At 49.7% G+C, this 17,412-nt stretch overlaps 1 protein-coding gene across 1 annotated transcript; it reads left to right on the top strand.

Moving 5' to 3' along the window:
* Nucleotides 1-2,613: 2,613 nt before the first annotated feature.
* Nucleotides 2,614-14,775, top strand: TNFAIP8L1 (TNF alpha induced protein 8 like 1). The gene is made up of 2 exons (XM_081846482.1): nucleotides 2,614-2,830; nucleotides 13,344-14,775. Exon 2 carries the CDS (start codon nucleotides 13,349-13,351, stop codon nucleotides 13,907-13,909), a length of 561 nt encoding a protein of 186 aa, XP_081702608.1. The 5' UTR covers nucleotides 2,614-2,830; nucleotides 13,344-13,348; the 3' UTR covers nucleotides 13,910-14,775.
* The last annotated feature ends 2,637 nt before the right edge of the window (nucleotides 14,776-17,412 follow it).

The following is a 17,412-nucleotide window of genomic DNA, read 5'->3' as shown; positions in this document are numbered from 1 at the left end:
ACATACGTGGTATAACAACACGTGGTATAACAGGAGCTAGAACCCTCATAGAACTGGAAGAATGAAACACTCCCAGAGAAGAATATAGTAGCTTGGAGGAAGCATTGAGCAACCAGCGGCGTAGCGTGGGTTGTCAGCACCCGGGGCAAGGCAAGTCATTTGCGCCCCTAACCCCTAACCTGCCGCCGCTGCCAGCTTCTTCTTGCTGCTGCCTGGGCTGGTCGGGTGTGGTTCTCTCCCGCGCTCAGCGCTGCGCTGGGCGGCCGCTGCACTGTCCCTCCCCCAGATAGTCCCTCCCTCGCTCTCTCTCCGCTCTGCACAGTGGGCGGCGACCCGGCAGCTCGGATCGGATTGGCACAGCCAGCACTGTGAGAGAGAGAGTGAGCCAGGTAGACAATTGGGACATTCGCAGCTTTTCTTCTCGTGATAATAATTTTTATCAGTTTTCAATTATAATCCAGTAATAGCCTCATGGACGCGAGTGGTGCTGTGGGTTAAACCACAGAGCCTAGGGCTTGCCGATCAGAAGGTCGGTGGTTCGAATCCCCGCAACCGGGTGAGCTCCCGTTGCTTGGTCCCTGCTCCTGCCAACCTAGCAGTTCAAAAGCGCACCGGTGCTAGTAGATAAATAGGTACCGCTCCAGCAGAAAGGGAAACGGCGTTTCCGTGCGCTGCTCTGGTTTGCCAGAAGCGGCTTAGTCCTGCTGGCCACATGACCCGGAAGCTGTACGCCGGCTCCCTCGGCCAATAAAGCGAGATGAGCGCCGCAACCCCAGAGTCGGCCACGACTGGACCTAATGGTCAGGGCTCCCTTTACCTTTACCTAATAGCCTCATTATAACAACACCAATTTATAATGCAATTCAATCATTCAAATGAAGCTTTTATTCTTGGAGGAGGTTGTGGCGGCCGATGTGTTGCGGTGCCCTTTGACAGTTGCAGTTCTCCCGACCTAAAACTGATTTTTTAAAAAAGAGAGAGAGAGAGAGAGAGAGCAGAAGAAAGCCCCCACAAACGTATGACAATTTTGTCAAGAACATGCAGCCACACAGACCCTTCTGGGAAAGCCCCAAAAAGTCCCAGCTAGGATTTCCAATACAGTGGTACCTTGGGTTACATATGCTTCAGGTTACATACGCTTCAGGTTACAGACTCTGCTAACCCAGAAATAGTGCTTCAGGTTAAGAACAGAAATCATGCTCTGGCGGCACAGTGGCAGCGGGAGGCCCCATTAGCTAAAGTGGTGCTTCAGGTTAAGAACAGTTTCAGGTTAAGTACGGACCTCCGGAACGAATTAAGTACTTAACCTGAGGTACCACTGTATTGTGAAGAGTAATAAATAAATAAATAAATAAATAAAAAGAGGATGCATTTGCCATCATCTACTTTTAACCTAGACAGCATCTTAAAAAGTAGAGACATCACCTTGCCAACAAAGGTCCGTATAGTTAAAGCTATGGTTTTCCCAGTAGTGATGTATGGAAGTGAGAGCTGGACCATCAAGAAGGCTGATCGCCAAAGAATGGATGTTTTTGAATTCTGGTGCTGGAGGAGACTCTTGAGAGTCCCATGGACTGCAAGAAGATCCAACCTCTCCATTCTGAAGGAAATCAGCCCTGAGTGCTCACTGGAAGGACAGATCCTGAAGCTGAGGCTCCCAGACTTTGGCCACCTCATGAGAAGAGAAGACTCCCTGGAAAAGACCCTGATGCTGGGAAAGATGGAGGGCACAAGGAGAAGGGGACGACAGAGGACGAGATGGTGGGACAGTGTTCTCGAAGCTGCCAGCATGAGTTTGACCAAACTGGGGGAGGCAGTGGAAGACAGGAGTGCCTGGCGTGCTCTGGTCCAGGGGGTCACGAAGAGGTGGACACAACTAAACATAGCTGTGAACGTTTCCCTTTTTTAAAGGGAAAATCCCTTATTTCGAATAGGATTCCTCGCAAGAAAAGGGGAAAGTTGACAGCGATGCGACTAAACAACAACAACTTTTAAGTATGGATCGCTCTGGAGACTCATGAGAAAGAGGACATGTCCTGGGAAAAGAGGACATATGGCAAGCGGACATGTCCTGGGATCCCTCTGCAGAACCTGGAGTGTTCACCTCCCACGCTGCGTTCTGCGAGCCAGTTTTGCACCCAGAGAAAGTGTGGGGAAGAGGAATGGAAATGAAGGGTGCGCGCACCCCACTACCCGCCCCAGGTAGCTCAAGAAGGACTTCTGGCATTGTGCCTTGTGTGTTTTGAGACTGGGGGGGGGGGGGGCGAGTCTCCTTACTTAGACCCACATCCCTCCCGCTTCTCAAAGGCTGCGCAGGGGCTGATCAAGGAATGCGCTTTCCTCGCCCCCCTTTTTCCTCCCTCGCCCCCATCCCTCTACTTTGCGCCCTCCTATTTCTCCTGGCTTCCGCATTGGCTGCTTCGTAGGTAGCCCTGCGCAATGGTTGGTTGGCTGTCTGGCCTGTCACCCTCCCCCCCCCCTCCTCGCACCCCCCCCCCTCGCCACCTCCAGCCCTCTTTGAATTTGAAACTTGCCTCTGTGTTGCAAAAAGCATCGAGTTTCAACCTTGGACTCCGGATGCGGAGAGAGAGAGAGAGAGAGATCGCGGCTAGCCTTGGCCAAGTTGAGACATTGTCTTTCAATTAAGGATATCTGCAACATCCTTTTTTTTTCAACAAACAAACAAACCCCAAAGAATCCGCCTTTTCCTCAAGCGGATCTTTGAGGTTAAGAAGAGGCGGATTTGCAGAGGAGGGTCTTGCTTAGGGGGACCCGTTTGGAGGAGAAGACCCGGAGGGGGTCTGCGGCTCATGTGGAAGGATCAGACCAGGTAAGAGGCAGCAGGAGAGCGCGCGCGCGCTTGCCCCGGGGCAGTGGCGTAGCGTGGGTTGTCAGCACCCGGGGCAAGGCAAGTAATTTGCGCCCCCTAACCCATGGATTTGCGCCCTCTAACCCGTGGATTTGCGCCCCCTAACCCTAACCCCCAGATCTTGCGCCCGGTGCGGCCGGGCCCCCCTGCACCCCCCACGCTACGCCACTGCCCCGGGGCAGCCGGGTTCCCACGAAACCCGAAGGGCTGGCGACTGGACAGACTTGGAGTGGCTGGGCTAAGGCGCACTTCCTTCTTGTCTAAATGCCAAGACGGGGAGGCTGTGAGCAGGGGAAAATGTGGCTGTGCTGTGGTTTTTGGGTGGTTTGCTGATGGTCATGGCTTTGCTTTCTGTAAGATAGTTTATTTTGGAAGGGAAGGAGGGAGAAGGAGGAAAGAAGAAAGGAAGGAGGGAGGGAGACGAAAGAGAGAAGGAAGGGGGGAAAGAAAGAGAAGAACAAAAGGGAAAGAGTAGAAAAGATAATAGAATTGTAGAGCTAAAAGGGACCCCGAGGGTCATCCAGCCCAACCCCGCTGTAATCCAGGTAAGGTAAAGGTAAAGGGACCCCTGTCCATTAGGTCCAGTCATGACCGACTCTGGGGTTGTGGCGCTCATCTCACTTTACTGGTCGAGGGAGCCGGTGTTTGTCCGCAGACAGTTTTTCCAGGTCATGTGGGCAGCATGACTAAGCCGCTTTTGGCGAACCAGAGCAGCACACGGAAACACCGTTTACCCTCCCGCCGGAGCGGCACCTATTTATCTACTTGCGCTTTGACGTGCTTTCAAACTGCTAGGTTGGCAGGAGCAGGGACCGAGCAATGGGAGCTCACCACGTCGCGGGGATTCGAACCGCTGACCTTCTGAATGGCAAGTCCTAGGCTCTGTGGTTTAACCCACAGCGCCACTAAAATCTCCACTAAAGCATCCATGACAGACAGCCATCTGACCTCTGCTATGGCTACGAGGTCTTACCCCGCTGTCTCCAGGCATAATGCGAACAATAACTTGGCATTTCAAAGAATCATCAAATTTTAGAGTTGGAAGGGACCCCACGGGTCATCTAGCCCAACCCAGGAATCTGCTTTGCCCAACGCAGGGCTCGAACCCACGACCCTTGAAATTAGGAGTTACCTGCTCTCCCGACTTAGCTGCTATCCCCAGAAACACTTTAGTGGTTCTGCTGGGGCTGGGAAGGAAGAATAAGATCATTCGGGTCGGATTCTGGCGCTTGAAGTAGACAGGCAGGTTTCCATCGAGCTGGCCGGGAGCAAATGGGAGCACCTCTGAGCACGTACAAAGTGTTTTTACTCCCTGGTTGGGGGGGGTCAAATAAGAAACAATGCAAGGACAGTGACTCTGAACATGAGTTTTCTGCTCCAGAGTTATGTATTTGCTGCAAACAATAGAAAGCACAGGAAGGATGCATGTAGGAGGCAGAAAAGGAGAAGAACATTCAAAATACACAAACACCTGTGTTTTTTTAAAAAAAATATTAAGATCTCACAGATTTGGATGGGGTCACGTGGCCGCTTGTAATTTGAGTGCAGAATACAAACATGTAAATAAACGCAACTGAGTGCGTAAAAATCGTCAGACCTGATTGAAACACCAGCTACTGCAATTTGTACACAAAATTTAAACGTTGAGAACAGCGTGGAGCAGACAGAATTACCCTCCTCGGTTAGAATTTAGAAAATCACACAATTTAAAACTCGGCACGCTGTTACGGCCCTGAGTTTAATGGCGGTTGCTAAGGATTTTGTAGGTTCTGCTTTCGCCAGCTTGTTTTCACCCGCAAAGTAGCGCCCAGGGCTGAGATCATAATTACGATCCTAATCGCCAAAATCAAAAGTAAACACCGTTTTGCATCTGGATATTCGTTCGGCGTTTTAATCCTCCCAGCAGCAAGTTTGTTGTTGCTGTTGTTGCTTAGTCATGTCCGACTCTTCATGACCCCCTGGACCAGAGCACTCCAGGCACTCCTGTCTTCCACGGCCTCCCGCAGTTTGGTCAAACTCATCCTCTGTCGTCCCCTTCTCCTTGTGCCCTCCATCTTTCCCAACATCAGGGTCTTTTCCAGGGAGTCTTCTCTTCTCCTGAGGTGGCCAAAGTCTTGGAGCCTCAGCTTCAGGATCTGTCCTTCCAGTGAGCACTCAGGGCTGATTTCCTTAAGATAGCCTCAAGTTAAGGTAACCCAAAAGGATGACTCGCTGTTTAGCAACCAAGTGCCGATTCCTCTTCTGAGCAAATAATCGCCTCAGGTTGTCCTTTCCTGAAGCTTGTCCCTAAATTCCGTTGGGTGGAGAGGCTTCAGTTGGCTCAAGCCTATGCATGGCTTACTCAGGAGAAAGGCTGGCTGCAGCCACACAACACAACACTAAGGTGTGTTTGCTCTGAATCAAGTCCCAGTTCCATTCATTCATTCATTTTACCGTATTTTTTGCTCTATAAGACTCACTTTTTCCCTCCTAAAAAGTAAGGGGAAATGTGTGTGTGCGTCTTATGGAGCGAATGCAGGCTGTGCCGCTATCCCAGAAGCCAGAACAGCAAGAGGGATTGCTGCTTTCACTGCACAGCGATCCCTCTTGCTGTTCTGGCTTCTGAGATTCAGAATTTTTTTTTTTCTTGTTTTCCTCCTCCAAAAACTAGGTGCGTCTTTTGGTCTGGTGCATCTTTTGGTATCTGTATGCAGCCTTTTGACACACAAAACCATGCTCAGAGCGGCTTACAACAAAGGGACAGAGATGCACTTCCATCAAACGCTACCCCCAAAATATGTCATAATACGTAGCAGAACAATAGCAAAGTAAACATTTCACAATAACAGCCTGGGCTTTTCTTTTTCCCCAGCCAGATCTCACCGGAACTCAGTTCTGGACCCTCTCAGGTGGGCGCCGTTCTGAGAAAGAGAGAGGCATTCACAGTGAGTTCTGGCACCTCTTTTTCTAGAAAAATAGCTCTGATAACAGCAAAACAGAAAGAATAACATACAAAAGGCCACTTGTCAATCTTCTTCTTCACTGGCGATCCCTCGTAGCTGAGTTACCAGGTTTTTTTCAATGAATCCGGGGACACTTTTCAGCTTCAATGGATTTTGTATGGAGACTGATTTGTAAATCTAGGGACTATCCCCGGGAAACGGGGACGTCTGGTAACCTTACCATAAACACAGTTTTAACAATGAGTCTGTAATTGGCCTGTGGAGGCCAATTCTGGATCCACACGTCCTTCCACAGTGGGGACAGAGGTTTCCGGGCGGGAGTTGATCACAGTTATGGTTTGCCAAGCGTGCCTTCCTCTTAGCACGTTTCTCCCTTGCGTCCCGAGTTCAAGCATCTTCAAAACCCATGACACCTTTGGTCAAGGCTGTTCTCCGACTGGAGCACTCGCAGGCCAGTGTTTCCCAGTTGTGGGTGTTTATGCTACATTTTTGAAGATTTGCCTTGTCTTTAAACAGCAAATGAAGGTAAACTGAATTTCAGAATTTGGTAAAAGGTGGAAAGGATATGTTGAATTAATTAATAAGATAGATTGCTAAGACAAATTATTTAAATAAAAATTGAGAAATATGGGAAGAATTTGCTGAAACAATGAATTAAGTCAGAATACAAAAAGGGAGGTGTGAGGAGGTCTAAGAAACAAGCAAATGAAAAGATGTAATATAGGATGTATATTCTTCTTTTTTCTATTTTATATACTTCTTGTTTTTTGTTTTTTGTTTTTTAGCCTTTTCTCTTCTTTTTTCTGTTGTGATTTTTCCTGTTTTTTTATTGTATTTATGTATTTTTGAAACTTTGAATAAATATTATTTAAAAATAAATAAATAAATAAACAGCAAAGCAGAAAAAATAACATACAAAAAGCCACATTTCGATACTATAAATATAGCAAGATTACTTGCCCTCCTGCTCTGGAGGGCAGGACTCGAACCCACGAGAGGCACAAATACAAGATGGGTGACACCTGGCTTGAGAGCAGTACATGTGAAAAGGATCTAGGAGTCTTGGTTGGCCACAAACTTGACATGAGCCAACAGTGTGACGCGGCAGCTAAAAAAGCCAATGCAATTCTGGGCTGCATCAATAGGAGTATAGCATCTAGATCAAGGGAAGTAATAGTGCCACTGTATTCTGCTCTGGTCAGACCTCACCTGGAGTACTGTGTCCAGTTCTGGGCACCACAGTTCAAGAAGGACACGGACAAACTGGAAGGTGTCCAGAGGAGGGCAACCAAAATGGTCAAAGGCCTGGAAACGATGCGTTATGAGGAACGGCTAAGGGAGCTGGGCATGTTTAGCCTGGAGAAGAGGAGGTTAAGGGGTGATATGATAGCCATGTTCAAATATATAAAAGGATGTCACATAGAGGAGGGAGAAAGGTTGTTTTCTGCTGCTCCAGAGAAGCGGACACGGAGCAATGGCTCCAAACTACAAGAAAGAAGATTCCACCTAAACATTAGGAAGAACTTCCTGACAGTAAGAGCTGTTTGACAGTGGAATTGGCTGCCCAGGAGTGTGGTGGAGTCTCCTTCTTTGGAGGTCTTTAAGCAGAGGCTTGACAACCATATGTCAGGAGTGCTCTGATGGTGTTTCCTGCTTGGCAGGGGGTTGGACTCGATGGCCCTGGTGGTCTCTTCCAACTCTATGATTCTATGATTCCATGGCTTCTAGTTACAAGAAAGGAGATTCCGACTCAACATCAGGAAGAACTTTCTGACAGTAAGAGCAGTTCAACAGAGGAGAGATGGGGGACTCTCATCCGTTGGAGGTTTCCAAGCAGAGGTTGGATGGCCACCTGTCATGGATGATTCAGTTGTGATTCCTGCCTTCCAAGGGTGCTCGACTAGATGACTCTTTGAAGTCCCTTCCAACTCTACAGTTCTGTGATTCTAGGATTCTACTTAAACAATGTGCAGCGCCCAGTTGCAAGAAGCTTCACAGTTTCGGTGCTTCAGGTTCAGCGTCCATATGTAAGGTTACCAGATTTTTTCAATGAATCCAGGGACACTTTAACTATTAAATAAATAAATACTACACCTTCGGGATAGGGACGTGGGTGGCACTGTGGGTCAAACCACAGAGCCTAGGACTTGCCGATCAGAAGGTCGGCAGTTCGAATCCCCGCGATTGGGTGAGCTCCCGTTGCTCGGTCCCTGCTCCTGCCAACCTAGCAGTTCAATAGCACGTCAAAGTGCAAGTAGATAAATAGGTACCACTCTGGCGGGAAGGTAGACGCCGTTTCCATGCGCTGCTCTGGTTCACCAGAAGCGGCTTAGTCATGCTGGCCACATACCCGGAAGCTGGACGCCGGCTCCCTCGGCCAATAAAGTGAGATGAGCGCCGCAACCCCAGAGTCAGCCACAACTGGACCTAATGGTCAGGGGTCCTTTATACGTTCAGGACTTTGATGCTGCAGCAATGGCAGTGGCAGAGGGCGGCTGCCACCTTGACCTCAACCACTATGTTTCCCCTTCCTCCGAGGCTTCTATCTCCTTTCTCCATGAGCCTGGGCAGCCCCTGAATTGTTGGTTCTTTGGTGGTGGTGGGGAAGCGGTGTGCGATGGGTCAGGCATGGAAGGCGGAGAAGGAGGGCCGAGAGCAGTGGAGGTGGCGAGGCTCAGGCAGTGCGATGCCTCCCTTCCCATCGGAGCAGCCCCAATCCCATTCCTACTTGCGTGCAAGCAGGAGAGGGCGGGGTTCCATCAGCTGGGAATAGAGGTTTCCCATTGCCTAACTGAGAGATCCCTGCCCCCTCTTGCTTGCACACAAGCTCTGATAGGCAGCGTGAAGCCTCCCTTCACAGCTTAGTTTCTGGGGTCAGGGAAGGTGGAGGCAGCCCGGAAGCTGCATCTTTGAGCCCCTACACCACCATCATATGGGGACTTCGGAGCAGCTCCTGAAGCCAGACAGAGCCAATTGCTTCGGGCTGCTGAGACTGCCGCTGCTGCGTTTCCCGGGGACATTAGATGAAATCCGGGGACATTCCGGGGATGGAATTTGTCCGGGGACTTACAGTGGTACCTCGCAAGATGAATACCTCGCAACACGAAAAACGTGCAAGACGAAAGAGTTTTCCGTTTTTTGAGTCGTTCCGCAAGACGATTTTCCCTATGGGCTTGCTTCGCAAGACGAAACGTCTTGCGAGTTCTTGCGAGTTTGTTTCCTTTTTCTTAAAGCCGCTAAGCCGCTAAGCCGTTAATAGCTGCTAAGCCGCTAAGCCGCTAATAGCCGCTAAGCCGCTAATAGCCGTGCTTCGCAAGACGAAAAAACCGCAAGACGAAGAGACTCGCGGAACGGATTAATTTCGTCTTGCGGGGCACCACTGTATTCGCAAATCTGGGGACTGTCCCCGGGAAACAGGTCTGGTAACCCTACTCTAGAGGTCTGTTTTATTGCAAATCCGTGATGGTTTTGTGCTTTGGGAGCAGCCAGCCATGTTCCCAATTTCAGCGCTGCTTGCTCCTGCAAGAGATTTGGAGCAGTCGTGCTGCTTCAATTCCAGTCAGCACATATCCTGCAGCTTCCTGCCGATATATCCTGTTATCAGAAGAAATCCCCCTTTAATTGCGTCACCTGTTTTCTCGCTGCGCAGGAAAAGAGGTTCAGGGGTTAAGCTTCAGCGAACGGTCATACAAACCTGTGAGGCGTTCACCTTTGACTCGCCTTCCTGGCCCTCCCGTTGCAAAGAGACCTTCCAAATCGTGGCTCCCGGGTGCAAGAAAGTGTGTGTTTAATTTATTAACTGCCATATCACTCAGGTTTGGGAGCAGAAGGGTACTCAGGGTGAGGATTCGAAGGTCAAATCCCAACTCAGATCGCCAAACCAGATTGGAAAACAAACGTCAGGGCTCAGGAAAGCTGCCACGGGGCTCTGCTTTGCCGACGTGATTTATGGCCCAATCTGTTATGGCGCCTAATATTTCCCTCGCTTGGTGTAACTAATTGGCTCGTTAGCGGGAATATTTATGCAGCTCCAGAGCACAGCAAGCTGGCCTTCCATGGAACGGCTTCCTCCTTCAATTGTCAGCCTGCACTTGCAATCTTAGCCGGGTTATCCAGAAAGCTCAACTTTGCCAGCAGCGCAGTCACAGAAGGGCTTGTTCCCATTTCAATCATAGAGGTGTATGGTGCTTGAGAGATTCGCTAGTCCAGCCCCCTGCTGGCTGCAGGGCTTCCAGTGCAACCACAACAGTGCAACCCAGAAGGCCAATCACCTCCCAAGGAAGCCTGTGCCATTGTTGAACAGATAATAATAATAATAATAATAATAATAATAATAATAATAATAATAATAATTTTTTATTTGTATCCCACCCTCCCCGGCCAAAGCCAGGCTCAGAGCGGCTAACAACAGGTAAAAACAGCACAGTGTACATAAAACCACGCAGTTAATTAAAATACGTTCCAGAATCAATTCAGAATCAAATTAACGGCAACCATCGGATTAGAGTTCTGTGAAGATTACAGAAGGAGGGGGTCAGACTGCCTTGGCCAAAGGCCTGGCGGAACAGCTCCATCTTGCAGGCCCTGCGGAAAGGTGTCAAGTCCCGCAGGGCCCTGGTCTCTTGTGACAGAGCGTTCCACCACAGCAGGACCACAGCCGAAAAAGTCCTGGCTCTGGTTGAGGCCAGCCTAAGCTCCCTGTGGCCTGGGAACTCCACGATGTTTTTATTTGAAGACCGTAAGGTCCTCCATGGGACATGCCAGGAGGAGCAGTCCCGTAGGTCTGAGAGTCCTAGGCCGTATAGGGCTTTGAAGGTTAAAACCAGCACCTTAAACCTGATCCTATACTCCACCGGGAGCCAGTGCAGCTGGTATAGCACTGGGTGAATGTGATCCCGTTGTGAGGACCCTGTAAGGAGTCTCGCTGCGGCATTCTGCACCCGCTGGAGTTTCTGGGTCAGTCTCAAGGGCAGCCCCACAATAATCCAGTCTGGAGGTGACCGTGGCGTGGATCACAGTGGCTAGGTCAGGGCGAGAGAGGTGAGGAGCCAACTGCTCTTGTCATTGGAAGAGCATTTCCTAATGTTCAGCCAAAATCTGCTGAGTGCTACAGAGTTCTCCATGGGGAATTCTATAAGCAAACAACACAATCAAATTCAGTGACTATCAGCTGATTGGTGCTGACTCAAAGCCCTCGGCTGTCATGTAGAATTTCTAGAGGGAGCACCACAGCACATCCGATCCCAGTAGCCAAAGCAGAATCTGAAGGCAGTGTGGTGTAGTGGTTAAGAGCGGTGGACTCGTAATCTGGTGAACCGGGTTCGCTTCCCCGCTCCTCCACACGCAGCTGCTGGGTGACCTTGGACCAGTCACACTTCTCTGAAGTCTCTCAGCCCCACTCACCTCACAGAGTGTTTGTTGTGGGGGAGGAAGGGAAAGGAGAATGTTAGCCGCTTTGTTGTGGGGAAGGAAGGGAAAGGAGAATGTTAGCCGCTTTGTTGTGGGGAAGGAAGGGAAAGGAGAATGTTAGCTGCTTTCAGACTCCTTAAAGGGAGTGAAAGGCGGGACATCAAATCCAAACTCTTCTTCTTCTTCCGCCCGCCCATCAGGGATCATCTCTGACTTCAAGCCTACTGGGATCAGCTGCATCACAAGATTCCGTAGCACAGCTGATCCCTGCAGAGAGCAGAGTTTGAAGTCGGCGCTGATTAGCTGACTGGCGGCAACTTCCAGCTGTTCCTTTGCAACACAATCTGTAGAGCAGACTCACCTCAACTGAAAAGGTGACCCATCAAATTGGATCTTCAATACAGTCATACCTTGGGTTACAGACGCTTCAGTTCGTGCGATTTCGGGTTGCGCACTGCGCCGAACCCGGAAATACCGGAACGGGTTACTTCCGGGTTTTGTGCATGCACAGAAACACTAAATCACGGCGCTGCAGGTTGCGAACCTGCCCCCCGCACGGATCACAGTCGCAACCCGAGCGTCCACTGTACTGGATACAGTGCTCTACGTGGGGCTACCTTTGAAGGTGACCCGGAAACTAATCCAGAAGACTGGGGACTGGGAGCAGCCGCCGAGACCACATGACGCCAGTCTTGAAAGACCTACACTGGCTCCCAGTATGTTTCCGAGCACAATTCAAAGTGTTGGTGCTGACCTTGAAAGCCCTAAACAGCCTTGGCCCAGTATACCTGAAGGAGTATCTCTGTCCCCATCGTTCTGCCCAGACACTGAGGTCCAGCGCCGAGGGCCTTCTGGCGGTTCCCTCCCTGCGGGAGGCCAAGTTACAGGAAACCACGGAGAGGGCCTTATTGGTGGTGGCGCCCACCCTGTGGAACACCCTCCCACCAGATGTCAAAGAGAACAACAACTACCAAACTTTAAGAAGACATCTGAAGGCAGCCCTATTTAGGGAAGCTTTTAATGTTTGATATATTACTGTATTTTAATATTTGATTGGAAGCCGCCCAAGGTGGCTGGAGAAGCCCAGCCAGATGGGCAGGGTATAAATAAATTATTATTATTATTATTATTATTATTATTATGCATACAGAGCTGTAGTCCTACTCCCAAAATGAACTCAATTCATGTTCAGTTTCGCTGGGGCTGCTTTCAAGGGTTGGTCCGGAGATCTTTGAACGAATTCAGCAAACTCGTTCATTCAAAGCTGAGCCAGCCCCCGTTCCTCGGGACAAACCACACATATCTGGGTTTGGCAAGAGTATGGATGGAGGTGGTCACCGCAGAAAACAATTGAGGCCTCCTTTTTTTATCTTTCTGGCCTGCTCCTGTCCCTCCTTCCTGGCATCTCTCTTCCACAAGCTGCTCCGTAAATTATTCAGGTCCTCTTTGTACAGCTGTATGAAAGATTTATCCCCTTGGCAAGAGAGATGGCTATGTAGAGCAGGGTCTCTGGTTGCAAGCAACAGCAGCCAGCCATCGTTCCGGTAATTGAGCCCCAAACAGACATGTTGGCCGAGTGACGCTTCCAAAAGGAAGCTAGAATCATAGAATTGTCAAGTTGGAAGGCGCCCTGAGAGTCGTCTTCTCCAGCCCCCTGCAAGTTGTAGTTGTTGCTATTTCAACGTATTAGTTGGCTGAGTACAGAAAGAGAGGGATGCGGGCGACTCTGGGGTTGTGGCGCTCATCTCACTTTATTGGCCGAGGGAGCCGGCGCACAGCTTCCGGGTCATGTGGCCAGCATGACTAAGCTGCTTCTGGCAAACCAGAGCAGCGCACAGAAACGCTGTTTACCTTCCTGCCAGAGTGGTACCTATTTATCTACTTGCATTTTGACGTGCTTTTGAACTGCTAGGTTGGCAGGAGCAGGGACCAAGCAACGGGAGCTCACCCCGTCATTGCGGGGAGTCGAACCGCCGACCTTCTGATCAGCAAGTCCTAGGCTCTGTGGTTTAACCCACAGCGCCACCCGCGTCCCTTTAAATAATAAATTACTATTATTATTTTATTATTATTATAATAATATTATTATTACTATTATGTCTGTGTGCTCTCGCCTTTTCCAGAAAAGATGGACACTTTCAGCACCAAGAACCTGGCTCTGCAAGCTCAGAAGAAGCTTCTGAGCAAGATGGCGTCCAAAAACATGGCCAGCATCTTCATTGACGACACCAGTAGCGACATCCTGGACGAACTGTACCGGGTCACCAAGGAGTACACAAGGAACCGCAAGGAGGCGCAGAAGATCATCAAGAACCTGATCAAGGTGGTCATGAAGCTTGGTGTCCTCTACCGCAACGGACAGTTCAACGCGGAGGAGCTGGCCCTCATGGATCGCTTCCGGAAGAAGTTGCATGCTTTGGCCATGACCGCCGTCAGCTTCTACCAGATAGACTTCACCTTCGACCGGCGGGTCCTATCCAACATGCTCAAGGAGTGCTCCGAGCTGCTCCACCAGGCGGTCAACACCCATCTGACAGCCAAGTCCCACTCACGCATCAACCATGTCTTCAACCACTTTGCGGACTATGAGTTCCTCTCGGCCCTCTACGGGTCTTCTGAGCCTTACCGCACACACCTGCAGAGGATCTGTGAAGGGCTCAACCAAATGCTTGATGAAGGGAACATCTGAGAGCCCAGCCCACCAACTTTCCAAAAGCTTTCTGTGTTGGCAAGGGAACATCAGGAGATGGTTGTTGATTTTGGTGGCCTCCACTTGGACTGTATGGCACGAAGCAACTTGTGGTCTTTTGGGGCTCGGCTTGGTAATGCTTAGGGGCTTGCGGGGAGGGTGTTCTTCCTGGTTCAAATGGTCTGTCCTCCTCCACCACTTCATGTGGGAATGTTAAGGATAGTAGGAGAGGATATATTGATTAAGTATCGTCCTTCCTTCACTCGCGTTAGCGAGTCATGCAGCAGAGCAGATTCTCCTCAGTTTTGAATCTCTTTAGTTAAGTACAGTGGTACCTCGGGTTACATATGCTTCAGGTTACAGACTCCGCTAACCCAGAAATAGTGCTTCAGGTTAAGAACTTTGCTTCAGGATGAGAGCAGAAATCGTGCAGCAGCAGCAGGAGGCCCCATTAGCTAAAGTGGTGCTTCAGGTTAAGAACAGTTTCAGGTTAAGTACGGACTTCCGGAATGAATTAAGTACTTAACCCGAGGTACCACTGTAATCCAATCTGGCTTGCCCAGAAGGATTATTCCTGGTGTCCCCTTTTATCTCTCTTAAAAGAATAAAGGCACAAGAGTCTTTCCATAAAAGTAACAAGAAGTTTACTCACATTCAGTTCAGTTTGATCCCTGAAAGGCAGGCTTTAGCTTGTAGCTACAGAACACAGAGTGAGTTCATCCTTTATGGGGATTTAGCTCATGTGCTGCTGGCTGAGAGCCAGCAGACAGCAAAATACATTAAGAGAACAACATCAAGAGAAGAAATGGCTGCGTGACTTGGTTCTTTTATGGAGTCAGCCTGGGATGCTCCAGACCAGCAGAACAGGAAGCTATACTGACTGGAGTACCATCCCCTGCTTGTGCCCAGTGGCGTAGCGTGGGGGTGCAGGGGGGGGCCAGCCACACCGGGCGCAACATTGGGGGGGGCGCTCGCACTCGCAGCTCTCTGCCCCTACCTGGCTCACTCACTCTCTCTCACTGCAGTGCTGGCTGTCCGAATCCGATCCGAGCTGCCGGGTCGCCGCCCACTGTGGAGGGGAAGGGTGCCAGGCGTGCGTTGCGGTGCGGAGCGGAGAGAGAGCAAAGGAGGGGGGGACTATCTGGGGGAGGGACAGTGCAGCGGCCGCCCAGCGCAGCGCTGAGCGCGGGAGAGAACCACACCCGACCAGCCCAGGCAGCAGCAAGAAGAAGCTGGCAGCGGCGGCAGATTAGGGGTTAGGGGCGCAAATTACTTGCCTTGCCCCAGGTTAGGGGGTGCAAATTACTTGCCTTGCCCTGGGTTAGGGGGCGCAAATTACTTGCCCCGGGTGCTGACAACCCACCCTACGCCGCTGCTTGTGCCCACTCTAGGGAAACAAGGAATGTTGTATTTGACTGCTCCAATTGATTACATCCCACAGCTCATTCCCGGGAAATGAAATGGTTTCGCAAAGACCTTCCCTTACCACCAGATGGAAGGTGGGTCTGAATCCGGCCTTCTCCAAAGCATAAGGTTTGCTTTGCAGGGTTATCAGGCCGAAAGACTCCCTAGCCTAGCATCCTGATTACAACAGCGGACAGGCAGGTTCTTTGGTGAAGCCCTCGTGGCAATTTGGGCTAAGAGGTTGTCACACACACAACAACAACCAACCCCTTCCTCTTCCTAAACACTGCAGGGTAGAAGGAAAGATTTATTCTGTCCTGCAGCTTAGCAGCACTTACTCAGATACAGTTTACAACCATAATCCAGCTGTTTATCAGCTCCATCTGGTACGCAGGCTGAGACCCTACCTGCCTGCAGACTGTCTCGCCAAACTACTGGACTACTGCAATGCGCTCTATGTGGGGCTACCTTTGAAGGTGACCCGGAAACTACAACTAATCCAGAAGGCGGCAGCTAGACTGATGACTGGGAGCGGCCACCAAGACCACATAACTCCGGTCTTGAAAGACCTACACTGGCTCCCAGTATGTTTCCGGGCACAATTCAAAGTGTTGGTGCTGACCTTGAAAGCCCTAAACAGCCTTGGCCCAGTATACCTGAAGGAGTATCTCTGTCCCCATCGTTCTGCCCAGACACTGAGGTCCAGCGCCGAGGGCCTTCTGGCGGTTCCCTCCCTGCGAGAAGCCAAGTTACAGGGAACCAGGAAGAGGGCCTTCTCGGTAGTGGTGCCCGCCCTGTGGAACGCCCTCCCACCAGATGTCAAAGAGAAAAATAACTACCAAACTTTTAGAAGACATCTAAAGGCAGTCCTGTTTAGGGAAGCTTTTAATGTTTAATAGGTTATTGTATTTTAGTGTTTTGTTGGAAGCCGCCCAGAGTGGCTGGGGGGACCCAGCCAGATGGGCAGGGTATAAATAAATTATTATTCTTATTATCCGTTCCGGAGGTCCAGTTGTAAACCAAAACAGGTTGTAACCCAAGGCGTGCTTTCGCCAATGCCCCCCCCCCCGCCAAAATGGGTTGTAATCCCAAAAAAGGGACACGCACCTCCGGGTCTGATGTGGTTGTAATCCAAAACAGCTGCAAGGCAAGGCCAGTTCACAATCCCTTTCCTCGGTCCTCATTCCTTCTCCATGAATTTGGCTGACCCTTTTTAAAGACATCTGAAGGTCACGGCATTGCAATCAGAGAAAAACTATACCTAGCACTGTGCTAGTTTGGCAATACTGTATTCACTGACTTAGCTACACCTGGAAGCAGTTCCCAGAATTTTTGTTGAACAGAATGTGAATTAAGTTCATTTTGGGGTATAACCTGGAACAATTGCGAGGTCATCTTCAAGTTTATTCTTTTTACATGTGTTGTTGAGTTTTGTTTTGTTTTGTTTTGTTTTCTACTCTTTAGACTCTTTGAGCCTTTAAGCTTAAAGATCATAATCGCCGGGAAAAATAAATTAAACCATCCACATTCTGCTGTGTGTCTTTTGGTGTTTTCGTCGTCTTCTAGAGTATATCTCATACAGTACTTCAGTAAAGCACATGGGTGGGCAAACTAAGGCCCAGGGACCGGATCCGGCCCAATCACCTTCTAAATCCGGCCTGCGGATGGTCCAGGAATCAGCGTGTTTTTACATGAGCAGAATGTGTCCTTTTATTTAAAATGCATCTCTGGGTTATTTGTGGGGCATAGGAATTCGTTCATTATTTTTTTTCAAAATATAGTCCAGGGAGTCTTGTCTTCTCATGAGGTGGCCAAAGTCTTGGAGCCTCAGCTTCAGGATCTGTCCTTCCAGTGAGCACTCAGGGCTGATTTCCTTCAGAATGGAGAGGTTTGATCTTCTTGCAGTCCATGGGACTCTCAAGGGTCTCCTCCAGCACCATATGTGATTGTAAAACTGTAATTTGAAAAACCAAAATATTATTTTTATTATTAATAATAATAATACAGTGGTACCTTGGATTACATACGCTTCAGGTTACAGATGCTTCAGGTTACAGACTCCGCTAACCTAGAAATATTACCTTGGGTTAAGAACTTTG

This window comes from Podarcis erhardii (assembly GCF_964252035.2).
Source record: "Podarcis erhardii genome assembly, chromosome: 18".
Classification (NCBI taxonomy): domain Eukaryota; kingdom Metazoa; phylum Chordata; class Lepidosauria; order Squamata; family Lacertidae; genus Podarcis; species Podarcis erhardii.
This window is presented reverse-complemented; position numbering and strand designations above follow the sequence as displayed.